Here is a 26,770-nt window from a genome sequence, read left to right as displayed (position 1 = left end):
CAAATTTTTCGCCAAATCAGCAAACTTTATTTTATTTCATCACTCTCTGGACCACTTATGCCTTTGCGGTTCAATCCGGACCTCCCTCCTGGTGCCTCTGGGACTTTCCTCCAGGGGAGCTGGCCCAGCAGAATGCTGAGGACCCTTCACTTCTTTGATAGGGGGCAGTTTGGGGACCACATGGCTTTCCCTATGCAAGACCCTGATAAACCAATGCCCTTTTGGGCCTACTTTCAAGTCAGACATTTTCTTAATGCTCCTCTAACCCGAACCCAGTATGCCCATACTAGGACGGCATTTGAAATTGCCTTCTCTTCGGAACGACCTCAGGCTCACATGATATCTTCTATCTGTCCCTTTTTCCTGACATGCCTCTTTCGTGTGCCACTGCTTGTTCTAAATGGAAACGGGATCTGAACATTAACCTTACTGAGGAAGACTGGGAGGACGTCTGCCTTTTCACGCACAAAGGCACATTGAATGTCAATATTCAGGAAAATGGCTGTAAGCTGCAATCTCGATGGTACTGTTCCCCAACTGTATTACACAAGTTCTGCCCAGCAGTGACTGACCAATGTTGGCGGTGTAACTCGGCATTGGGAACACTGCTACGTATTTGGTGGCAGCGCCCAACTTTAACAAGCCTCTGGAAGGAAGTCCATCGAATTACCACCGCTGTGACTGGAACCCCCCCTGGAGTTCTTGCTACACCACTCTGGGTTACCTAAACGATCGTACTTCAAGTCCTTAGCAATGTACATGATAAACGCTGGTAGACTGTGCATCCCTGTCCACTGGTGTGCAGACCATGCCCCCACGATGGTGGAGTGGTACAGGCACATTAATAAAATCAAGGACATGGAGGAGCTGATACACGTCTCACAGGAGAGGATCACACACTTTCATAAGGCATGGCTGCGTTGGCTTCAGTATCAAACCCAATCTGAATATATCAACCTTCTCCAATCTGAAGGGTGAACATATAGCCTTAATTCACACACAAGTTCGGGGTCTTCTCGGTAGACCTGTGGGTGGCAATGAGAACCTTCAGTTTTACCTGGGGGAGTGTTGTGCGGATGTATCCCCTCCCCCCTGGTTAGCTTCACCCTTTCCTCCCATATATATACATATCCTTCCTTTTCCCCCTCCCCTACTTCTCCTATTCCCACTCTTCTCCTCTTTCATTCCACTATTTTCCTACTCCCCCCCCCATCTCTTTTTTTTTTTTATCTTTTCCTGATCCTTTTATCTTTGTTTTCATTCCTCCTCTCTTCATTCTCCTTTCCTTTTTCCCTTTTTGTCCATACCCTACACCTCACCTAGCTACTTCCAGTCTCTTTTCTTGATTTAAGATATTTATCCCTATGATGTGAACCGCTCCCTTTTTTTTGCTTCCAAACTGACCGGTAAATAGTTGGCCTTGTACAGTGGTGGAGGGGTCTCAGTCCTCTTTCTGTGACATGTCTATTGCTAACAGACCCTTCCCACACTGTACATACAGTTCTCTACACGTCTATTGAAGGGGCACACGTGCTCTTTTCTTTTTAATTTTTGTCCTTGTTATATCATTGTTGCACCGCATCAGAATTGCACCCCATTCATGCGAATTGTTGCGGGTGTGTATGTTAACAACACCCCAAAATCGGTCCGCAAAATGCGGTGCGATGTGCAGAATCAGATTGCATAGGTGTGAATACCCATGCACCTTTTTGGTGTGGGTGCGGCATGATTAGAGCCATACAAAATACCTATCACAGTGCTCCTTCAGCGTTACCTACAACGCTACCACCTCCCCTTCACTCCCCCTCTCTGTCGGGGTCCCTCAAGGCTCGGTCCTTGTGCCCCTTCTCTTCTCCATCTACACCTCCTCCCTTGGCCAACTGATACACTCCCTCGGCTTCAACTACCACCTCTATGCTGACGACACGCAAATCTATCTCTCGACCCCTCACCTCACCCCCTCAGTCTCCGCCCGAATCACTAGCCTACTGAACGACATATCAGATTGGATGTCGCTCCACTTCCTTAAACTGAACCTCTCCAAAACCGATCTCCTAGTCTTCCCCCCAGCCCTCGCCCTCACCCCCACTTACTTCTCCATGACCGTCCAACAATGCCACCATCAGGCCCACCCTGCAAGCCAAAGTACTTGGTGTCATTCTTGACTCCAATCTATCCTTCCAGCCCCAAGTCCAATTGCTAACGAACTCATGCCGACTCCACCTCCGCAACATCGCCAAAATACGCCCATTCCTAACCCTGGAAACCACTAAACAACTCATCCACTCCCTCATCATATCACGACTTGATTACTGCAACTCCCTCCTCACTGGCCTCCCTCACCGCAAGCTATCCCCGCTTCAGTCGATCCTGAATACGGCAGCCAGACTCATCCACCTTACCAACCGCTCTGTTTCTGCCACCCCCCTCTGCCAATCCCTCCACTGGCTCCCGATTTCCCAGAGGATTAAATTCAAAATACTAACACTGACGTACAAAGCTGTCCATAATATCTCCCCAAACTACATCACCGACCTAATATCCAAATACCAGCCAAAACGTACTCTCTGCTCCTCACAAGACCTCCTTCTCTCTAGCTCCCTGGTCTCCTCCTCCCATGCCCGCCTCCAGGACTTCTCCAGGGCATCACCCATCCTCTGGAACTCCCTACCCCAATCCATCAGACTATCACCTACTCTCCTCTCCTTTAGGCGCACCCTGAAAACCCACCTCTTCAGGGAAACCTACCCCGCCCCCTGCTAACTGCTGATCTCCTCCTCTCTTCCCACCACTCCATTCCCCACAGCTTTTCCTCCCGTACCACTATCCCCTCCCTCCTAGATTGTAAGCTCCAAGGAGCAGGGCCCTTGAACCTCTCGTGTATCACACTGTATTGTCATTGTACTGTCTCATGTATTGTCTCCCATTGTAATGTACAGTGCTGAGCGAACTGTTGGCGCTATATAAATACTGTATAATAATAATATAAAATGTATGACTGCAATCGCACTGCACACAAATTGCATGTGATTTGCACAGGAATGTGGTGCGGTTCCTGTGCGAATCACGTGCGATATACCGCACCGCATATATGTGAACTCAGTCTTCAGGGTTGAATGATGGTCATTTAATTTCACTTCCTCTGAGCCCAGGATGTCATGTGCCCCACAACAGCTTGTAATTAGATAGTGAAGGAGAAGTAACACAATGATAAGCATACGTCTTTGTTATTCTGCTTCCTGCTCCTTGTTAGGACATGAACTTATTGTTCTAATTCTTTCCCTCCCACTCGGAGCTCCGCTGTACTGGGACTGCAGCAGGCTGATGCCAAGTCAAATTAAAAAATACATTTAACGAAGTGTTAATGATTACAGAGCTGTATTAATTTTCTTTTATAAGTTTCTAGAGTTCAGCTTTAAAGAGGCCATGTCACCAATTTATACTTTTCAATCTGCTAACATTAGCACCTACTGATGCTGCCATTGCTTGAGCAATTAATTTGGCCTTTTTTTCAATATCAGTGCTGTCGTTTTTAGTTTTCTTCAACTTCTGACACTTCCAGAGGCTTTCTGTACCAGACAGCCAGTATTGCTCCCATCCCCACTTCTCTCAGCTCTAATGTTACTAGGGTGTGGGCTGCAGCCTGTGAAGATTTCTGTGCTTTTGTGACAATAGTGCACAAGCAGGGCTCCTCCAGTTCTGAGCGTCAAACTCACTGTTGTTATCGATAATGTGCCTGTGCTTTTCTACACAGCCTTGGGGGTCAAAGGCTTCACTTCCAGCAGGTAGGTGCCTTGGTATCATAAGGAGTAAGAGTGAGTAGTGCTGGCTGTCTGGTACCTGGAAACCTTTTTAATACTCTTACATTGTACAACCACTATAACAGGAAAGTAGAGCTGAAATTATGAAAATGGAGACTATTAGCTATCAATTTGAATGAATACGGTATTTATTTATGTTTTTTTCATTGCGCTATAGGTTTGAGTTATGAGTTGTATTCTTACACATAAGCTTGTATTCTTTAAAACATAAAGAATGATACCAGTTATAAGAGTAAAAAAAAACCTCTCTCTTCTGTTCAATGAAGGACACAGTTCGGTAAGTAATCTTGACTGTAGGGTTATAGTGCCACCTCCAGGGGTAGGACACTAAGCATAAAACAAAGCTCTACCTAGGGATGGCCCCTGTTGGTGACCATATCCTCCATCTGCTACAGGCAACTCAGTTTTTTTTCCATAATTGTGCAGCATTACAAGATAGAGTTTTTCTTATCCACCAGACAAGTTCTTCTCCTCCAATCCCAGTCTCTGCCTGTCTCGGCTTCGTGATCTCAATCTGGCAGTTGAGGGTTTATTCCTTTAGCGGGTGATCATCCCAGTTCCTTTTCCCGAAAAGTTCAGGGGATTTTTTTCTAACCTATTCACAGTGCCAAAGAAGGAGGGTATTCATCCGATCCTGGTTGTGAAGGTTAAAAAATTCAAGAAGGAATCAGATCGCACAGTTGTTACATCCCTTCATCAGAGAGACTTCTTGGAATCCATAGCCATCAAGGATTTGTACCTACACATGACCATCTCTGTGAGACACCAATGCTTTCTCCGTTTCTTAATTGGGGACAAACCCTTTCAGTTTGTCTTGTGGTCTTTCATTGCCCTTTTGCTTCATACTTGTTGTTCTGTACTTTTGTTTAAGGTATTTGTTATACAGCTCCTCCAGTTTGCCCTTGTCCATGGGACCTGGAGTGCATTCTGTGCTTCAGATGCCCCTTTTGAGAATATCTAGGATCTTCCCTTATTGACCCTTTCACAAAAGGTTGCTTTTATGGTTGCCATTACCCCCCGCACCCAGGGTCTTGGAACTTGAAGCCTTATCTTGTAAATCACTGTATTTGGTTTTTCATAAGAATAAGGTAGTTCTATGTCCTTGCCTTTTTTTCTGCCCAAGATGGTGTCCCCCTTTCATCTTAATGAGGATATAGTTCTCTCATCTTTTGCTGTTGACCAATGCATCCGAAGGAGATTGTGCTTCATTCCCTGGATGTGGTTTGGGCAGTAAGGATACATCTATCATCTACAGCTTTGTTCCGTATGACTGGTTCTCTCTCTTTGTGGTCATGGAAAGGGTACGGCCTGCTTCCTCAGCTACCATTTTAAGATGGATTAAGCAGACTGTTTTTCAACCCTGTGATAATAGGGGTCTATCTCCTCTGTTTCCAGTTACAGCCCATTCCACTAGGGCGGTTTGCAGATCCTGGGCTTTTTGTCATTGGGCTTCTGTGTCCCAAATATATAAGGTGGCTACCTGGTCGTCCGTACATACCTTCACCAAGTTTTATAAAGTTGCCGTTGCTACATCCTTTTGATGCGTGTTTTGGCCACAAGGTTTAGCAGGGTGCTGTTTGAAGTTTTTTTTCTTATCTTGGGGGGGGGGGGGGGGGTTTGTGGTTGCAGCTTTAGGCTTTTTCCACCTCTCGATGGTCACTGCTTGCGGACATCACTATCTTCAAGATTATATACTGGGCTGTGTCCGTCAGTGAATTCAGAGAAAAGGATATTATGGTAAGTTGAAAAGATTAAAGTTTTCCTAATGTTAATGACATATCTCAAAATTTAAACCTTCTTCCAAGAGACTTTGATGAAGACCAAGTACTCCTTAGGGCCATCAAAGACAGATGTTTCTGCTGCTGACGGCACATCATCATCAGCAGAATCACTGATTAATTGCTCCTCCCCATGGGTTTATAGGCTAAAGGTGTTTGTGTCTTTATCTCTTGCATCTTAGTCCCTGTGAGCCATGGAAGTGTTGCGTCCCACCTTGATCACTGTTGGCGGACGTATATACAGGAAGAATGCTGTTCGAGAGGCCACTTACCAGAATGAGGAAGAGGAGGATTTTTACATTGGTAACAAATTATTTTTTTTTGAGTTGCAATTAATTATTCACTTGTAGAATGAAAAAGTCTCTGTTATAATAGACCTATATAAGTTTCACTATGAAAATATTCTTTCTCTACAGGATCTGAGCAATGTATAGATGAGCCCTGTGATGATTACACCATTGAGGAAACTGAGAAGGGGTACCGGTGTTCCATTGATCTACCTAGCCAGCTATTTAAGTGAGTGTAATATTTTAACACTTAATAGGTCACATCCCTCTGTTAAAGCTTGTGAGTGATTTTTATTTGTAGTAGCTAATAGCAACATGTTGTAAAATCTCTGTGAACAGTCATGTGATCTTCCCTATGTCAATAAGAAATGAGTGATGACAAGAAAGATACAGAAGTGCTCCTCTGAACAGAGTTCAGTTGACCTTAAGTGCAAGTAAGCTTTTTAAAGTGGTTTTAAAGGTAGGATGTTTTTAAGCTTAATGCATCCTCTGCATTAAAGGATAAGTTCACCTATTTAACAAAAAATTATAAATGCACCTTTTTTTTTTTTGCAGCTAAAAAAATGTGCATTTATTTTTTGTTTTGTGAGTCTCTAAAGCATTGCTCCAGCGATCAGCAGATCGCTGGTGCCATGAAGGTCTCCTGCAGACCTGTCAGTGATAGTAAGATACTTACTGACAGGAAGACTCAATGAACTACCAAAGCGCCGTGGTAGTTCATTGAGAACTACAAGCCGACAGCCGTAAAGGCTATTGGAACTTGTAGTGTTCTTCTTCACAGAATACCTTGAATGAGTTACGCAGTCCAGTGGGCCGTTTTTTTTTTTTTTTAAATTGTGACAGCTAGTGGGAGGGAGAAGATCTCCCTGCTAGCTGTCACAACAGGGAGCGGGGAGGAATGGGGGCCGGTTCGTTCAGAACATGTTACCTATTACACCCTGAATGTGGGTGTAACATTATCAAAGGTGAACTTATCCTTTAAAGTAAAAAACTTTCTGTGTGTGGCTCCCCACCAGCCCCCCTTTATACTTACCTGAGTCTGATCTCAATCCAGCAACGAGCTGCGTATCTCTCGTCTTTCTTTGTCTCTCCTCACTGGAGATCGAAGCAACAGCAGGAGACATTGACTGCTGTTGCTGTCAATCACACCTTGTGAGGAGAGAGCGGGTTGTGGGGCCAAGCCTGGACAATTGCTCCCATAGTGAGCAGCTTGGTATGCTCCTGCTAGAGTTCTTGTTGGCTGATTTCTTACTCTTTACCTGTGCTTGTGATCTTATGAGATACATTGTTCCCATATACAGAACTCCATTGTTTCTGATATGAAAAGGATTGGGTGGTGGTAGACCTGTGCTATGGTGACAGTGCTATTTCTCCATAGATACATGATGTTGAGTACAGTAAGTGTTACCCTAAGACAGGAAGTGTTACTGGCCGGATCACCAGGGCAAAATGGGGAAAAAATTTGAGTGTTGTACTACCTCCGCTGCTAGAGCAGTGTAGTCAGATGTTCTTTTTGCCAGATTTTTTTAGCTTCTTTAAACTTAGCCATTTGAATGGCTCATTATTTACTAAAGTTCATTTAAACATGAGGTGATAAGCTCATGTCTATGTGTTCCTGCTGATAATAAAGTAGTTCTAAAGGGTCAAGATTCTTTTTTCCTCTGGGTACTCCAGTTTCCTCCCACACTCCAAAGACATGCTGTTAGGTTAATTGGCTCCTGTCTAAAAATTGGTTCTAGTTTGTATACTGTATGTATGAATGTGATTTAGATTGTAAGCTCCTTGAAGGTTAGGGACTGATTTGAATGGAATATATATATATATATATATATATATTTATTTGTGTGTGAAACACTGCGTTAATTGATAGCGCTATATAAGTACCTGTAATAAATAAAGAAATCTTCTGTGCCATAGGTTCCCCCATACTCTCCCTTATACTTACTTGAGCCCGATCTCGTTCCAACGCTGTGCCCGAGAGCAGCGTCTCTCTTTCCCTTCTCACGGTGCAGATTGCTCCGGCTGCTGTCAATCAAATCCTACGATGAGGGAGTGGTGGGTGGGGCTGAGCCGCATTGTCTGTGTCTATAGACACCGACAGCTCAGCTCAAGATCAAGCTTGCATAAGTGTCCCCAAAGGAAGCTGCTTCCTATGGGGTCAATTGCCGAAGAGGAGGAGCAAGGAGCATCAACAGGGGACCCCAGAAAAAGAGGATCAAGGCTGCTCTGTGCAAAAGAGGTACACAAAACCGATAAGTATAATATATTTAATATTTTTAAAAAGTAAACAAAGTTTACAATCACTTTAATTGTTTTGGTAATAAAAATCAGAAAACCTTGGCCAATCACTATCTTTCTTCCACTAGGCACACGTACCTTTTTTTGTTTCCTTGGAATAAGCTCAAACTTGATGCATGTGAAACCACACAATATTGACTAAAATCTGTACTGCTAGCGATGCTAACTATGGTGCTATAAGTAGTGTTTTCACTGTATACTGTATGCACACACATTTATTTTCAATCCACGAACATAATAACCTGTCCAGAGGGTTTAGTCTTAGGTTGTACTGCTGTTTTTGTGCTTTAGGTACATTATAGGCAAGAAAGGAGAGACTAAGAGAAACATTGAATCAGATACACGCACATCTATCAGCATTCCAAGGCAAGGAATGGAAGGAGAAATTGGTAAGATGAAATTAAATTTCAATTTTGAATTCCATTTGTTGTTTATTAACTTTACTCTGCTTATATTTGGTATTCTCTGCCCCCTCTCCCCTTTTCATGTTAATGAAATTGTTTATATAAAACCTTTTTTGTTTTCATGACATGCAGGCAGTTCATGGCTGGTTGGAGGGGCTGACAGGGTGCTGGACATTATTTCCTGAAAACATTACAGCACTCTGCTCTGTACTCCTCTTAAGAGCCTTTAGCCCTGATGCAAGTATCAAACGTACTCTTCAGAGGCGTTATGTCAATAAAAGTTAATTGCCTTTGTGTTCTGGGCATTCTTCTCTGGTTGCATACTGCCCTAAACGTACATACTGCTTAATGCGCTGTCCAACCCCCTCCAGCCGCTTCAACTGTCAGGCACTCATAGAGTTTGACAGGGTTGCTGCAGCAGGGCTGGATGGCGCACCTAAGTCCTCCTGTTGAAGCTAAATGCCAGAGCTCAATGCACCGGGGTTAAGCGCCCAGTGTGCATGGAGCCTAACTGAGAAATACAACACAGCAACATTACTGTTATATTCCTAACTTACTGGATTGTACAATGTGCTGTGCATGCGGCTGTCAGTATTTCCATCCTTCAATAATTGCTAGCAGGCGGGAGAGAGAGATTTAACCCTACTCAGCCCTAACTAACTCCTTTGTCTCCTTCTCCCCTTCGCTATTATTTTTCTAACTAATTTTAAACATTTTTCATTCCATTGCTTTTCTTTGTGCATATTTTTAGTGCTTCATAAAAACATGTTAAAAATTGAAAAATAATGCCTTTATTTAATTTGATAATAACTTTCCAATTCATTGTACCAGAATCTTAATTTTAAAGTGATTTTAATTTTTTTTTTAAATAACAAACATCATACTTAGCTTCTCTGTGCAGTATGTTTTCCACAGATGATCCCTGATCCTCCTCTTCTGGGGTCCACTGCTGGTGCTCCTGGCTCTCCCTCCCCTATGGAGGCACTCGTACAGTCTCATGTCCATTGATGTATACAGCGTGGCTTGGTCCCACCCCCACTCTCTCCCCAAAGGCTGTGATTGACAGCACCAGGAGCCTTTGGTGGAAAGTATTTATGGGGGGTTTGTGGGGGAGCTGAAGAAAGAAGGTTTTTAACCTTAAAAGTGTTACTAAACCCACAACAGTAAAATCAGTCTGTATATCCAGTAAAGTATGATTGTTATACTCAATGTGGAACCTAAGGGGTTCATCCTCTGCATTGTGTAATCAGGCTGTTTGATCCTTCTCTGCCCCTCTTCTTGTTGAAATGACCACCTGATACAGACTGAACCCGTGGTCACATGCACATGCTCAGTTTGGTGTGTATTGCTAGAGGTTTTTTTTCTTTTTCTTGGGATAGTGCATGTAATCAGCACAAGGCCAATCAGCACTGTCCATACAGAGGGTCAAAGGTTTCACATCCTCCTAGAGCAGAAAAAAACTCATCCTACAAGCCTTAACCAGTGCTCTGCTGAAGTCACAATACTGCTCTAACTGCCGATGAGAAAAAGTATTTAGCAGTTTATATCTACTAAAATAGTTGCATTTCCATGTTCTGTGTACTATGGGAGACCAGATACAGTGAATGCAGGGTCCTGGGTTTAGTATCACTTTAATGCAGAGAATGCATTACGGTAAAAATAAAAAAACTTTCTGCTTTTACTGTACAACCACTTTAATGGATTACAACAGGACAAAATGATAAAATGAACTTTTTTGCTTCAATAACAGTAAAAGGTGTATTCATAAAACATTTGAAGAGCCATTAATCCTGTAAAACCGCATGTACGTTTATTCTGACTGAATGGCACTCCAAACACAGCTAGCAGACAGGCGGCAATACAAAACCTGTGACGCTCACTGCCCAAAAAGGTGTGGGAGCTTTTTTGGTATGAAGGGCAGTGCGTTCAGGTGAATGGACTGCCCTATGTGTGTTGCGCAACAAAAAAAGAACAAAAAAAAGATGCAGGCTTGAACATCTACTCCAGCCATGCCTAGTGTACATGGGGCTAACATTTCACCTGGAGGAAAAATAGCCCAATAACATTCGATTTTGCTCCATTTACACAGAATGAATGTACAGTCAGGTCCATAAATATTGGGACATCGACACAATTCTAACATTTTTGGCTCTATACACCACCACAATAGATTTGAAATGAAACGAACAAGATGTGCTTTAACTGGAGACTGTCAGCTTTAATTTGAGGGTATTTACATCCAAATCAGGTGAACGGTGTAGGAATTACAACAGTTTGCATATGTGCCTCCCACTTGGTAAGGGACCAAAAGTAATGGGACAGAATAATAATCATAAATCAAAATTTCACTTTTTAATACTTGGTTGCAAATCCTTTGCAGTCAATTACAGCCTGAAGTCTGGAACGCATAGACATCACCAGACACTGGGTTTCATCCCTGGTGATGCTCTGCCAGGCCTCTACTGCAACTGTCTTCAGTTCCTGCTTGTTCTTGGGGCATTTTCCCTTCAGTTTTGTCTTCAGCAAGTGAAATGCATGCTCAATCGGATTCAGGTCAGGTGATTGACTTGGCCATTGCATAACATTCCACTTCTTTCCCTTAAAAAACTCTTTGGTTGCTTTTGCAGTATGTTTTGGGTCATTGTCCATCTGCACTGTGAAGCGGCGTCCAATGAGTTCTGAAGCATTTGGCTGAATATGAGCAGATAAAATTGTCCGAAACACTTCAGAATTCATCCTGCTGCTTTTGTCAGCAGTCACATCATCAATAAATACAAGAGACCCAGTTCCATTGGCAGCCATACATGCCCACGCCATGACACTACCACCACCATGCTTCACTGATGAGGTGGTATGCTTAGGATCATGAGCAGTTCCTTTCCTTCTCCATACTCTTCTCTTCACATCACTCTGGTACAAGTTGATCTTGGTCTCATCTGTCCATAGGATGTTGTTCCAGAACTGTGAAGGGTTTTTTAGATGTCGTTTGGCAAACTCTAATCTGGCCTTCCTGTTTTTGAGGCTCACCAATGGTTTTTATCTTGTGGTGAACCCTCTGTATTCAGTCTGGTGAAGTCTTCTCTTGATTGTTGACTTTGACACACATACACCTACCTCCTGGAGAGTGTTCTTGATCTGGCCAACTGTTGTGAAGGGTGTTTTCTTCACCAGGGAAAGAATTCTTCGGTCATCCACCAGAGTTGTTTTCTGTGGTCTTCCAGGTCTTTTGGTGTTGCTGAGCTCACCGGTGCGTTCCTTCTTTTTAGGAATGTTCCAAACAGTTGTTTTGGCCACACCTAATGTTTTTGCTATCTCTCTGATGGGTTTGTTTTGTTTTTTCAGCCTAATGATGGTTTGCTTCACTGATAGTGACAGCTCTTTGGATCTCATCTTGAGATTTGACAGCAACAGATTCCAAATGCATATAGCACACTTGCAATGAACTCTGGACCTTTTATCTGCTCATTGTAATTGGGATAATGAGGGAATAACATACACCTGGCCATAGAACAGCTGAGAAGCCAATTGTCCCATTACTTTTGGTCCCTTACCAAGTGGGAGGCACATATGCAAACTGTTGTAATTCCTACACCATTCACCTGATTTGGATGTAAATACCCTCAAATTAAAGCTGACAGTCTGCAGTTAAAGCACATCTTGTTTGTTTCATTTCAAATCCATTGTGGTGGTGTATAGAGCCAAAAATGTTAGAATTGTGTCGATGTCCCAATATTTATGGACCTGACTGTACATGTAGCTTCAAAGGGATGAATAGCTCTGCAAACTCTTATAATACACCCCTAATTGTTTTATAACTAATGCGGGTTAAATGAGACAAAAAAGCACTTTTTTAATTTCCTTTGTACTGTATCATTGCTGTTATAGCTGATTTCATTAACCCCCCCCTTCGACACAAATGGTGCTTCTACCAAACCACTCTACACACGATCTTTAAACTTCTAACGTGTGTGTGTTAGTTATGAGAACCTTGTTCTAGGCCGTTATATCTCTGATCACGACAAAAGGATCTCTCAGCAGATGATAAACTCTTGGATGGGTACTAAGAAGCGTCTAGTTCATGGTCCTTTTTTTTCCTTTTTTTTTATATATACAGTGGGGATCGAAAGTTTGGGCACCCCAGCTAAACATTTGTATTAATGTGCATAAAGAAGCCAAGGAAAGATGGAAAAATCTCCAAAAGGCATCAAATTACAGATTAGACATTCTTATAATATGTCAACAAAAGTTAGATTTTATTTCCATCGTTTACACTTTCAAAAAACAGAAAACAAAAAAATGGCGTCTGCAAAAGTTTGGGCACCCTGCAGAGTTAATATCTTGTACTGCCCCCTTTGGCAAGTATCACAGCTTGTAAACGCTTTTTGTAGCCAGCCAAGAGTCTTTCAATTCTTGTTTGAGGTATCTTTGCCCATTCTTCCTTACAAAAGTCTTCCAGTTCTTTGAGATTTCTGGGCTGTCTGTCACACACTGCTCTTTTAAGGTCTATCCATAGATTTTCAATTATGTTGAGGTCAGGAGATTGTGAAGGCCGTGGCAAAACCTTCAGTTTACGCCTCTTGATGTAATCCCCTGTGGATTTCGAGGTGTGTTTAGGATCATTATCCATTTGTAGAAGCCATCCTCTCTTTAACTTCAGCTTTTTCAAAGATGGCATCAAGTTACCATCCAAAATTTGCTGAAATTTTATTGAATCCATTTTTCCTTCTACTCGTGAGATGTTCCCTGTGCCACTGGCTGCAACACAACCCCAAAGCATGATTGATCCAACCCCATGCTTAACAGTTGGACAGAGGTTCTTTTCATTAAATTCTGTGCCCCTTCTTCTCCAAACGTACCTTTGCTCATTCCAGCCAAAAAGTTCAATTTTAACCTCATCGGTCCACAGAACTTGTTTCCAAAATGCATCAGGCTTGTCTATATGTTCATTTGCAAAGTTCAAACGATGATTTTTGTGGTGAGGATGTAGAAGAGGTTTTCTTCTGATGACTCTTCCATGAAGACCATATTTGTACAAGTATCTCTTTATAGTGGAATAGTAGTGTACCACAACTCCAGTGCCTGCCAGATCTTTCTGGAGGGATCGTGCAGTCAAACGTGGGTTTTGAATTGTTTTTTTCACAATCCTGCGAGCTGTTCTGTCTGATATTTTTCTTGGTCTTCCAGATCTTGCTTTAACTTCCACTGTTCCTGATGACTGCCATTTCTTAATTACATTCCGAACAGAGGATATTTACATCTGAAAACGCTTTGTTATCTTCTTATAGCCTTCTCCAGCTTTGTGAGCGTCAACTATTTTCAGTTTCAGTTTTCTAGACAACTGCTTAGAAGAACCCATGGTGCTGATTGTTGGGGCAAGGTCAGATGAGTCTGGGCATTTAAAACCTTTGAGATTGACATAACCTGGTCTTCCCAGACGATGATTGAGAACAATCCATGACACTGGCAGGTCTCAGCTTGGCAAAGGGGGCAGTGCATGCTATAAATTCTGCAGGGTGCCCAAACTTTTGCAGACGCCATTTTTTTGTTTTCTGTTATTTTGAAAGTGTAAATGATGGAAATAAAATCTAACTTTTGTTGACATATTATAAGAATGTCTAATCTGTAATTTGATGCCTTTTGGAGATTTTTCCATCTTTCCTTGGCTTCTTTATGCACATTAATACAAATTTTTAGCTGGGGTGCCAAAACTTTCGATCCCCACTGTATATATACCTGATATAAACAATATAGTGATATACAGTACAAAATGTCCTTAAAATTCATAAAACAATATAGTATATAATATCCATAAAATATCTATGTCAAAATAGTGGTAAACCCAACTTATCTGATGATCAAGGTGAATCCGTGTTCATATAAAATTTAGTTAACTGCTTCCCGACCACCCTATACAGTGTACAGAGTTTTTGCTGGTCACTGTATTAGTGTTGCCGGCGACTTCAGATAGCGTTAGCGTCTCTCCCAGATAGCTTCAAATTTATATGCACAACAGTTTATCTCCGCCAACCCAAATTCAGACCTTGCCAGACCATTCGCATGGAAACCCATTATGATTTCCGAATTTAAAGGTTTTTTTTGGGCCTAACCCTCAACATGGGCATTACTAAAAAAAAAATGAATTGCGGTTGTATTGGTCCAAAGACCCGATTCATCATATGCCCTTGTTCTCTGCTGCCATGGCCAGGAATAGATATGAGAGTATAATGCGTTTTATGCATTTCAATGACAATACACTCTGTTGTCCTTGAGGTGACCCTGCATTTGACCGGCTCCACAAAATTTGGCCACTTGTTAATCACCTTAACCAAAAATTTGCAGATGTCTATACTCCCCAGCAAAACATCTGCATTGATGAGTCCCTCATTAATTTTTCTGGCCGCCTTGCATTCAAACAATTTCTCCCCAGCAAGCGTGCCAGGTATGGGGTCAAGATGTATAAGACTTGTGAGAGGGCAACAGGCTATACATATAAGTTTCAGTTTTACGAGGGAAAAGATAGTCACGTGGAGCCCCCTGGATGCCCAGACTACATGGGCAGTAGTGGCAAGATAGTTTGGGACTTGGTGTCATCATTCCATATGGGGTACCACTTCTACGTGGGCAATTTTTATTCAAGTGTGCCACTATTTAGACATTTGTACAATCTTGGAATTCGGCGCATTTCATCACTTCTGTTTCGCAGGATATAAACAGTGCTATTTGTAAATTGGGAAAGCATCTGATCACACTGATCTTGGTGAGATTAGATAATGTAAGGGCAGAGGCGATAGCTAAAGTCTGATAGACCCCAGATTTCTCTAAAAAGAATATATGACAATGCCCATTGAAGTTATAGGGGATATTTGCATTCCTCGTGATAGCATTAAAAGCGATTAAAAAAAATGAAAGGGACAGTGTAAAAATAATTTAAAAAAATCAAAATAACTTTAAAAAAAAAAAGCACCCTCTCCCCCCCGCGCACGCATGTAGCTGCTTGCGCGAGTGTTGACCCTGTGCCAGTATGTAAACAGCGGTTGCACCATGCATGTGAGTTATCCCCACAAACATCAGATCAAGGGCAGTAATTATAGCACTAGACCTCCTCTGTACATCTAAAATGGTAGCTTGTAAATGCTTTTAAAGCGTTGTCTATGGATATTAAAAATTTATGCAGTTTATCGCCATTGCACGGGGCTTGCGCACTTTTAAAGCATGTCATGTTTGGTATCTATTTACTCGGCATGCCATAATCTTTTATATTTTACCAAATAATTGGCCAATATATTGTGTTTTTGTGCATTAAAAGTAAAAAAAAAGTGTATTTTTTTTTTTAAATTTGCGGTTGAAAAATTGCTGCGCGAGTACTATGTGACCTAAAAAATTGCAGGACCCACCATTTTATTCACTAGGGTGTTTGCTTTAAAAAAAATATAATGTTTGGGGGTTCAAAGTAATTTCCTAGCAAAAAATACAGTTTTTTTTATGTGAACAAAAAGTGTCAGAAAAGGCTTGGTCTTCAGGTGGTTAGAAGAGTGAGTGATGTGTGGCATAAACTTCTAATGATGGGTATAAAATGCCCCGGCCCCCCCAAATGACCTCTTTTTGGAAAGTAGACACCCCAAACTATTTGCTGAGAGGCATGTTGAGTCAATAGAAGAATTTATTTTTTTACCACAAGTTTTTGGAAAATTGACACAAAAAATATTTTTTTTTACACAAAATTGTCACTTAAATAATTTATTGCTCACACATGCCATGGGTGCATATGGAATTACTCTCCAAAATACATTCTGTTACTTCTCCTGAGTATGGGGTACCACATGTGAGAGACTTTTTGGCAGTCCAGCCAAGTACAGGACCCAAAATCCAATAAGCACCTTCAGGCTTTTAAAGGGCTTTATTTCCTCATTACACTTCCTGATTACCTATCACATGCCCTGAAATGTCAGGATAGCACCAAACCCTCCCAAATGACCCTTTCTGGAAAGTAGACACCCCAATGAATTTGATAAGAAGCATGGTGAGTAAAAAAATGTTTTTGTCATTTTCCAAAAACTTGTGTAAAAAAATAAATCTTCCATGGACTCAATATGCCTCTCAGCAGATAGCTTAGGGTGTCTACTTTCCAAAAAGGGGTCATTTGGGGGTGTTTGTACTGTCCTGGTATTTTAGCACCTCAATAAATGTGATAGGCAGTCAGAAAGTAAAAGCTGTGTAAATTCCATTATCTATACCATAGTTTGTAGATGCTCTAACTTTCACACAAAGCAATCAATATACACTTATTGGGATTTTTTTTACCAAAAACATGTAGCAGAATACATTTTGGCCTAAATTTTTGAAGAAATTTAAGTTTTTTTTAAGTTTTTTTTATGACAGAAATGAGAAGCTATACATTTTGTTTTTCAAAATTTTCGGTCTCTTGTTTATAGCGCGAAAAATAAAAATCACACAGGTGATCAAAGACCACTGAAAGAAAGCTCGATTTGTGTGAAAAAAAAGGCATAAATTTAATTTATGTACAGCATTGCATGACCGCGAAATTGTCAGTTAAACTAGCGCAGCGCTGTATAGCAAAAAATGGTGTAAATTGCAGTATCTATACCATAGTTTGTAGATGCTATAACTTTCACACAAAGCAATCAATATACAATTATTGGGATTTTTTTTCCAAAAACATGTAGCAGAATACATTTTGGCCTAAATATATGACTAACTTTGAGTTTACCATACATTTTTTTTATAGCCAAAAGTAAAAAATATAGTTTTTTTTCAAAATGTTCAGTTTTTTCTTGTTTACAGCTCAAAAAATTAAAACCGCACGGGTAATCAAATACCACCGAAAGAAAGCTCTATTTGTGTGAAAAAAAACCTAAATTTTGTTTGGGTAGCATTGCAGGAACACGCAATTACCAGTTGAAATAGTGCAGCAAAAAAAGGCCTGGTCAGGAAGGGGGGGGGGGGGGAGGGCAAGTGGTTAATAAAGTCCAAAGTTTGTGTTTGTTTTTACATTTAACAACCATGGTATTCAATAACTTATTGGAAACAAGAAAAATTCAGTAAAATATCAAAAGACCTAGTGCAGCCTTAAGTGTTCCAGTAGATCAGACCTAAGGGTCTAAAGCAGGGGTTGACAACCTTTAAAGAGGTGGAGATCTACCTGAACAACATGGGAGAAGTCAAAGATCACGGGGCACAGTGTTGGCCAGTGTCACCTCCTCACACCTGATTTAAATCTCTAATTGCTGTACTACCATGTCACAATTGCCTGCATTGCACAGCAATCATGGGTTCAAATCAAGTGAGGAGGCAACATATTGCCTCCTCACCATGTGTCAAACACACTTGGATCACTTTACAGAGGAGCAGCAGTGTCTGTTGCACTTGTTAATGAACCCTTAGTTGCATCCGGCAGCTTAACTCTTAGGGCTCGTACACATGTAAAGTTGCAGGTTGGTAAAACCCTGCAGTTAAGTCACGGTTTTAGTGCCCTCAATCCCTACCCCCTTTTGTTGCTGAGGCAGCAGCCAAAGGTATACACATGTTGCAGCAGGAATTACACGCCCTGTTGCTTTTGGTGGGTGCTACCACCTGTCAGTTGAGACCCATTCAAGTAAATGGGGCCGCTCTGCAAATTTGGGCATAGGAGCCAACACTACAGAGGAGACTTGTGCTCCGTACCACAGCTCCAACTTTACAGGCAGTCTCTGCATTGCACTCTGTTTGATGATCTGGGATGGTAGGTCAGCAAGCCCTGATCGTGATATACCAGTCGCTCGGGCGAGATCTACTTGTAGATCACAATCTACTGGTTGCTGACCCCCGGTCTACAAATAATCTGCAAGGTATAGCATATCTGATCAGGGTCACATATATGTTTGAATGTGAAAAAGGAGAGGTAGAACAGACTTTCAGCAACAGATGTTATTAGAATAACGATGAAATGCACAAGGGTACTTTTGATGTGCTTTACTATAGACTGTGAGTGATAATATTAGAATTAGTAAATGACATTTAAATGATATAAAACTTTCTGTAGAATAGCAGTCCCCAAACTACAGCCCATTGGCAGCTGTAAATCAGTCCCTGCAATGAAAAGACTCTGAATGCAATGCTTTCTTAAAGTTTGCTAGAGGAGCTGCTGTGCAGAGTGTTTCAGCAACCAGCAATCTAATACAGGCACTGTGGACAGAGTGGCCTTTTGCCTGATGGTGCCTAATGGCCACAGTTTTTCCTGTAAGCAGTCTGACAGTGAAAAGATCCTTTATTTAAAAGGTTTGGGGACCCCTGCTGTAGGGGTACAGCATGAGCTTGTAAGGGCATGACTTTCTTTTCCATTGTCTCTTGCTATTGCTACAGTTTGCTAAACAACTGTATGTTTTAACCCACTTGTGTCAAACAGGAGGCTCATGGGCCAAATGCAGCCTGCCAGGCCATTTTATGTGGCCCTTGCACCTCTCGTGCAGCTGTGGCACCCTCCTTGTCTCCACGCTCACCTTATCTCAGGAGATGGCAGTGGAGAGGAGGATATGGAACTCCTCCTACAGATCCTGTGCCTCTTTGTGCAGCCGCAGAACTCCCCGAAGCACCGCCTCCCCCAGTCTCAGCATTCAGCAGTCTCAAGCAAATGACCCCAGCCCTCCTCTGGTCGTCCACCAGACCCTGCACTTTCTGCTTACCAGCTCCATCCCCAGCGTATTTCCAGCAGCAGTATAAGAGGGGTGCACTGTGATGTGAAGGATGGTGAGTGGGTGGGGTGCTCTGGACATTTTAGTTTTACAGATACAACTGGCCCTTTTGAGGGCAATCATGATGTTGATACGGTCCTTGATGAAATTGAGTTTGACACCCGTGTTGTAACCTTTGCCACATTTAATGTGTTGTGTTATCTGTACCTATCCATCTGTTACAATGTGCAGTGCCAATGGCAAAGGATGGTGCTACATAATATTTATAATAGTTATTGGGGTTGATTTACCTAAACTGGAGAGTACAAAATTTGGTGCAGCTGTATATGGTATCCAGTCTGCTTCTAACTTCAACTTGTTCAGTTAAGCTTTGAAAAAAACAATCTGGAAGCTGATTGGTTTCTATGCAGAGCTGCACCAGATTTTGCACTCACTAGTTTTAGTAAATCAACCCCATAATATTTTTGTAATGTGAGTGGCTTTTTGAGCAGAAAAAATGTATTATTTTGTTTTACCAGCAGATGGCGAACTGCAATCAAACATTACTCTGGCAATCTATTTTTTTTTTCTGTTGAATTTTGGTTCTACCTTGGTATTTCTTAGCACACGTTGAAATTATGTTTATAATGCAGTTTCTTTGATGTGTATATCTGAAAAAAAATAAAATTGATCTGCAGGATATATTGTTCAAATGTCTAAAATCCCACATTTTTAATGAAGGGTAAAATATAAGGAGAGGAATTTTTAAACATACTAAATGTAGAAGTACACTTATCATCTAAAAGGAAAGACAAGACAGCCCTTTTAGCTCTGTGTTAGTTAAGAAAGCATTATTATATATTTCCTTCACACCTCACTGGCTGTAGAGCTTATATTGTTGCCAAGAGACTCTGCGTTTGGTTAGACTTTGATAACGTACCATGCTGTTCCTCACACAGGCGGGAATTAAATAAGGAATGAGTTTAATAAAAGAAGAAATAGAAGTCCAAGCTAAAAGTGCTCCTAGCCTTGTCCCAGCTAGGTTTACAATAGTGGGCAATTCTCCAGTTCTTGCAGTATCTATAGCAACATACTGTATATTGCAGTATGTGTGTTAATCACTTGAAAAAGATAGTCAACCCATCAACATTCACTGAAAACTGAGCTATCAGCTTCTAACAGCACCAAGGCCTCATTCACATTGAATTCAGCTGGTGTAAGAGCAGGGAGTATGGGAAGCTTTTTTAAATCATTAGCAGAGCTTTCAACAAACTTTCTTGAAGCTTTTAAAGCACCATTGAGCTCCAGTTTGGGAGTATTAAACATAGGTCTTTTTGAAATTGCTGATAGTCACATTTAACAAGCTGCAAGCAGGCTTTAAACAAGCTTAAAGTAGTTCTAAGGTTTCCTGAAGCTTGCTAGCTGCTTGTTTATAGTGACAGTCAGCACTCCCAGGATCTGTGTTTATCGTTTGTTGGACAAAACTTGCCAGAGTTCCTTAGCTCCACCTATTAAGCACTTGCAGCCAGGAGAGTAGTAAAAATAGGCCGTTGAGTAACGGTTTTACTGCCTGTCCTGCCCCCCTGGCTGCAGGGGGTTGTACACATGCCACGGCAAAAATCATACCACCTGTCAGTGGGCAGTACTGCCGCTGAGCCATTCAGCCATTCATGTTGCAACCATCTTGTAATAGTGTGCAACACATATGACTGTGTGGACTTATAGGGTTCACAAAAGGGGTGAGGAGACAACATATCGCCTCCTAGCCACCTCTCAAGTGCCGTCTGAAAAGCGGTCCACCGCACTTTGCTTTTTAGAGAGAAGGCAAAGGCTGCCGCAAGCTCCAACTGTGTGTCCTGTGACACCGAAAATACTGTTTATACTTCCTTGTATTTTATGTTGTTATAGGTATTCGTGGACAGACAAAACAAAATTACAGCTTTTTGGTAAAGCTCTTTATTGTACTGTTTTCAGAAAAAGCAATGAGGTCTTTAAAGTAAAGAATACAGTCCAAACATGGTGGAGTTTCACTGATGTTTTTGTGTTGCTTTGCCGCTTAAGGCACTGGGTGTCTTGACCGTGCACATATCATTACGAAATCTACCAAAGAGTTCTAGGGTGCAGTGTAGAGCCCAGTGTCAGAAGGTTGGGTCTCCGTCAGAGGTCATGAGTCTTACAGCAGGACAGTGACCCAAAGCATCTGTCAAAAGGCACCCAGAAATGGTTTACAATAAATCGCTGTAGAGTACTGAACTGGTCAGCATCTCAATCCCATAGAGCACCTGTGGAGAGATCTCAAAACAGCAGTTGGGAAAAGAAACTCTTTCAATCTGAGAGACCTGGAACAGTTCTGTCAGCGAAAGAAGAGTTGTCCAAAATTCCAGTAGAGAGGTATGAAAAAACTCATTGATGGTGAGAGGACGTGATTGATTTCCGTTATTTTTCCAAGTGGTCTGCTATCAAATATTACATTGAGGGTGACAAAAAATTTGTCCGGTCCATTTTGGGGGTTTTGTGTGGAATGTGTCAGATTTGGCTGTTTATTTCTCCACTTTTTTGTGTCATACCAATACAAACAAAAGAAAACATGAGAATGCCTAAACATTTGTAATTGCAACAATTTTCTGGGCAAAGTGGTGCATTATCTAGCAGAAATGCAGGGGTGCCAATATTTGTGACCATGACTGTATGTGTATGTATAATATGGCCAGTTGTGTTCAAAAGTTTGCATACCCTTGCAGGATTGGTAATACTATGAGTGAGCAGGCAAAACGCATTCCTTTACCGCTTATGGGATTCATATTTAATTGTAGGAAATAACAGAATGGCTCAATCATAAAACAAACCATGGCAGTCAGTAGAAAAGGGGGCATGTCGGATCTCTTTCTGTGCAGCAGGTGACGGAGGAAAGTGGAGGGATCCTGTAGTGTATGAATGTTGGCTTTAAATGAATGGCTTAAAAATAATTCTCATAAATGAAGATAATGTGAGAAGAAAAGTAATTTTGGGAGTAGAATTTATACATACGGGCCCCAACAAGGTATAACACAGTGGACCTAGAAGCTGCTCATATGGTATGTGTTCATCTGGACTGTCCTTTGTATTCAATCCATCAACAGCGATACTCCAATACACAGCTGCTGGGCTCTTGCAACTGCGGTTCAACCTGTGCAATCCATTTCCGATATTGTACCTACACTGTGTCATTGCTCATTCCCCATGGATCCTGGCCAAGCTTTCAAATTGATGACTCCTACCCCATTCACTCCATCTGGTAATCAACTCGCCGTCCTTCAAGAAATCCCAGACATGCAGTTGACCACAGTGTTTTGGCCAGCCTAACCAGGCTATCGTCTGTGTCAAACATCAGCACATTGTTGTCAACTTCGGTCTGTTTAACATCCGCTCTCTTACGAGCAAGGGTCCTCTCATCCAGAATATCTTGATTGATCGTAAGTTTGATATTTTGTGTTTGACAGAAACGTGGTAGCAACTTAATGACTTCTCTTAGTTTAAATGAGTTCACTTCTCCTGGGTTTATTTACATCTGTCAGCCTCATGTATCCGGCAGAGGGGGTGGTCTCACAATATTTTGCCACAAGAAGTGGAGAATCTCACCTGTCTCTCTGCCGGTTCACGTTTAATTTGAATCTCTAGTTTTGCAATTGCATGGACCTATTCCTACTATTGTGTCCACAATATATAATTCACCTAAACTCAACAATGACTTTGCAAATATGTTTTCGGCTCTGATCATCCTTCTTTACTCACTCTCCCCTAATATCATTCTGCTGGGAGATTTTAATATACACATAGACAATATCAACAATGCTCTCACTAATGACTGCATATTTTGCCTTAATAGTTTTGGTTTACAATGTAAACTTTACATCATTCATTTTCCTATTCACTCCAAAGATCATGTCCTGGATTTAGTTTGCTGTTCTAGTATTGTTCTGTCGGATGTTACTGCAGATGATCTACCCATCTCAGATCACAAGTTACTATCATTTATGGTCAACCTTTCATTATCCAAAAACAACTCTGCCACAGGTGATTTAATTTCAGAATATTAGGGACATTCTATTGCTCTTTCCAGTGGTATCAACTGCCTCCCCAGTATATACTCTTTATCCACTCCTGATTAACTGGTTTCCCAATTCAATGATGGCGTTTACAGTCTTCTAAATACCCTTAAAATCCCGGACTGTTTGTTTTACCCATTCAACACCATCATTTACACCAGAACTACGCCAAGTAAAAGCAAAAGGCCATCAGTTGGAACACCTCTACAAGAAAACTGGACTCACTATTCGCAAAGAGCTGTATGATAACAATATTCTTCACTATAAGAACATTCTGTCCACAGCAAAATCCACCAACTTTACAGAAATAACCAGTTCAGGTGTGGGTGGCACTAAGGCCTTGTTTTCTGTAGTTAAAGTGATAAAGCCTGCATTCACTATATCTGGTCTCCCACAGTACACAGAACATGGATTGGCAATTATTTTAGTAAATCTAAACTGCTAAATACCTTTCTCATCAGAAGTTAGGACAGTCTTGTGGCTTCTATCAGTGTCCAGCCCAGTACTAACTAAAGCTTGTAGGAGGAGTTTTCTTTCTGCTGTAGGAGGATGCAAAACCCCTTACCTCTATCTGACCAGTGCTGATTGGCCCTGTGCTGATCACATACACTCTCCCAAAAAAAAAAAAAAACTAGTAATACACACCAAATTGAGCATGTGCAAATGGCTACAGTTCAGTTTGTCTTATCAGGAGATAAGAGGTGGTTCCTTGAAAAAGGGGAGGACAGAGAAGAAAGGATCAAACAGCCTTTTTACACAATGCAGAGAACCCTTAGGTTGCACTGTGAGTATAACAAACATGCTTTACTGCATATACAGGCTGATTTTACTGTTGTGGGTTTCGTAACACTTTAATAGAATATTAAGCCACCAGACTTCTTTTTGTAACTCTTTAATGACATTTTCAACACAAAAGTTGAAAAGATCCGCCAACAACTGACTCTGAACCCCTTCCACGGTCTGTTTTCTCCGCCCCTCTCTCTTGTTCTTTCTTAAATTTCAAACTTCCCTCTATTACTGAAATATCTAGCCTTATTCAGAAAGCCAAGCTCTCTACCTGCCAGTTAGATCCTCTCCCTACTGTCCTTGTTAAAGCCTATCTATGCTCTCTGTCCCCCTTAACAACTGATATCATACACTGCTCATTCACCTCTGGCATTGTTTCCTCATCTTTCAAAACAGCTGTAATACCCCCATACTTAAGAAACATGGTGCAGACCCCAGTGACTTGAATAACCTTCAGCCCATCTCCAATAATTATTTTCAATCCAAAATCCTTGAAAAAACAGTTGCTTCTCAGGTCTAGACTTGCCTCTCTGGCTGTGACCTATTTGATCAATCCCAGTCTGGTTTCCATCCCCTAAATAGCACTGAAAGTGCCTTGGTAAATATCACAAATTATCTCCTCATGGCAGTTGATTCTGTTTTCTTAACTATCCTCATCTTCCTCAATCTGAGTGTGGCATTTGATACTGTTTCTCATAACATCCTCCTTGACAGATTGGCCTCTATTGGATTCACTGACACCTCTGAACTTGTTTAAATCTTATCTCTTTGGCCATAATCAATTCTTCCAACTCAAATCTTTTAAATTCCAACCATCTCCACCCTCTTCTGGTGTGCCCCAGGGTTCTGTCCTGGGGCCCCTTCTGTTTATTCTCTATCTTCTTCCTCTTGGTCTTATATTGGGTGTCAACCTCGACAGCACACTATCTTTCCAAGCCCACATCAGTAACGTCATTCGGTCAGAATATTTCCATGTATGCAAGATTAACCACTTCTGCCCATTCCTCACACCCAACAGTACTGCCGTTCTTGTTCACAATCTGGTCACATAGATTACTGCAACTCCCTGCTCTTTGGTCCCCCTCTCAAGTCCCTCCATAAACTACAGCTGGTTCAGAATTCTGCTGCTCGCATCATCATCAGAACCCCCTCCTTTAACCATTTGCCTTCCAGAGAAATTACCCACCTTCCTGACCAGGCCATTTTTTGTGTTACGGCGCTGCGTTACTTTAACTGACAATTGCGTGGTCATGCAATGCTGCACCCAAATGAAATTTATGTCCTTTTTTTCCCCCACAACTAGTGCTTTCTTTTGGTGGTATTTGATCGTCTGTGCGGTTTCTATTTTTTGCACTATAAAAAAAAACAATATTTTTTACTTTTTGCTATTAAACATTTCCAGTAAAACATTTTAAAAAATCAAATTTCATCATATATTTAGGCCAAAATGTATTCTGCTACATATCTTTGCTAAAAAAAATCCCAATACGTGTATATTGCTTTACGTGAAAGTTATAGCGTTTACAATTGGCAGTATATATACTGGGATTTTTATTTTTAATTTTTACTAGTAATGGCGACAGTCAGCGACTTATAGCGGGACTGCGGCAGGCATTCTGACACTGGGGGGAACTGACTTCCCTACTGACACCAATACAGTGCTAATAAAAAAGCACTGACACTGTACTAATGGCACTGGGCAGGAAGGGGTTAACATGCGGGGCCATCAAAGGTTAACTGTGTGCCGTTTTACATTGTGTTCTGTGTGTGTGCTTCACTGTAAGCACACTGCTTTGTATGGCTCTGCTATGCACAGACATGCAAAGCAGTGTGCAGGAGCTGACAGGGGAGAGAACTGTATTGTTTACAAACAGTTTTCCCCCCCGTCAGAGATGCTCGGCAATCACCGTGCACTATGGAGTAATCACCGACCGGGACCCGGTGATTGACAGCCAAGGCGGCACGGGTAGGGTGCACGCGCGCCTTGTACGCGCCCCCTACCCGGAAGTGTAAAATCACATATATATATACTTGATTTTGCGCACCCGTGCCGCCCTGTAGCAGTACTTCTGCTATGGGGCGGACAGGAAGCGATTAATCACATCACTTCTGTATTTCAGTACCTCTGCTGGCTTCAGGTCAAATATTAATTTGATTTCAAGATTCTGTTACTTACTTTTAAGGTCATCCACAACCTCACCCCTCCATATCTTTCTGAACGCCTGCATATCAACAGACCCTCACACACTCTTAGGTTTTCTTCTTCCATCCACCTCAATGTTCCATCCTCCCGTCTGACCACTATGGGACTGAGAGCCTTTAGCCGCTCTTCTCCCCAACTTTAGCACACCCTGCCACCTGACATCCGTAACATTGACTTCCTACCCATCGTTAAATCATGTCTCAAAACTCATATTTTTTAACTAGCATACTCTGTCTGACTTCATTGATTTGTTTTGTAATTAGTGTTTATGTAATGTATATTTATTGTATTTATTCACTTTTTTGTTGCTCTGTTGCTATCTTTGTAACTCATGTGCGTGCAACCTGTTGCTCTCCAGGTGTTGCGTAACTATAAGTCCCATGATGCATTGCAAAGCTGCCAGTTACACGTATGACTCTCAAAGGCAGAGGCATGATGGGA

At 41.6% G+C, this 26,770-nt stretch overlaps 1 protein-coding gene across 2 annotated transcripts in view; it reads left to right on the top strand.

Annotated features, from left to right (window-relative positions):
* The window catches only part of ASCC1 (activating signal cointegrator 1 complex subunit 1), a 334,902-nt gene that overhangs the window by 6,255 nt on the left and 301,877 nt on the right, over window positions 1–26,770 (top strand). For both annotated transcript variants that reach the window (XM_089670718.1, XM_089670717.1), the window contains exons 2-4: window positions 5,782–5,902; window positions 6,016–6,115; window positions 8,476–8,573. In XM_089670718.1, the coding sequence (XP_089526844.1) occupies window positions 5,794–5,902; window positions 6,016–6,115; window positions 8,476–8,573 (307 nt within the window). In that variant the 5' untranslated portion in view covers window positions 5,782–5,793. The remainder of the gene's footprint in view (window positions 1–5,781; window positions 5,903–6,015; window positions 6,116–8,475; window positions 8,574–26,770) is intronic.

The sequence above is a fragment of the Staurois parvus genome, unplaced genomic scaffold, assembly GCF_062004578.1.
Source record: "Staurois parvus isolate SC_StPar_1 unplaced genomic scaffold, SC_StPar_1.0 ptg000094l, whole genome shotgun sequence".
NCBI lineage: Eukaryota > Metazoa > Chordata > Amphibia > Anura > Ranidae > Staurois > Staurois parvus.
The sequence above is the reverse complement of the archived record's forward strand: the minus strand, read 5'-3'. Positions and strand labels throughout refer to the sequence as shown.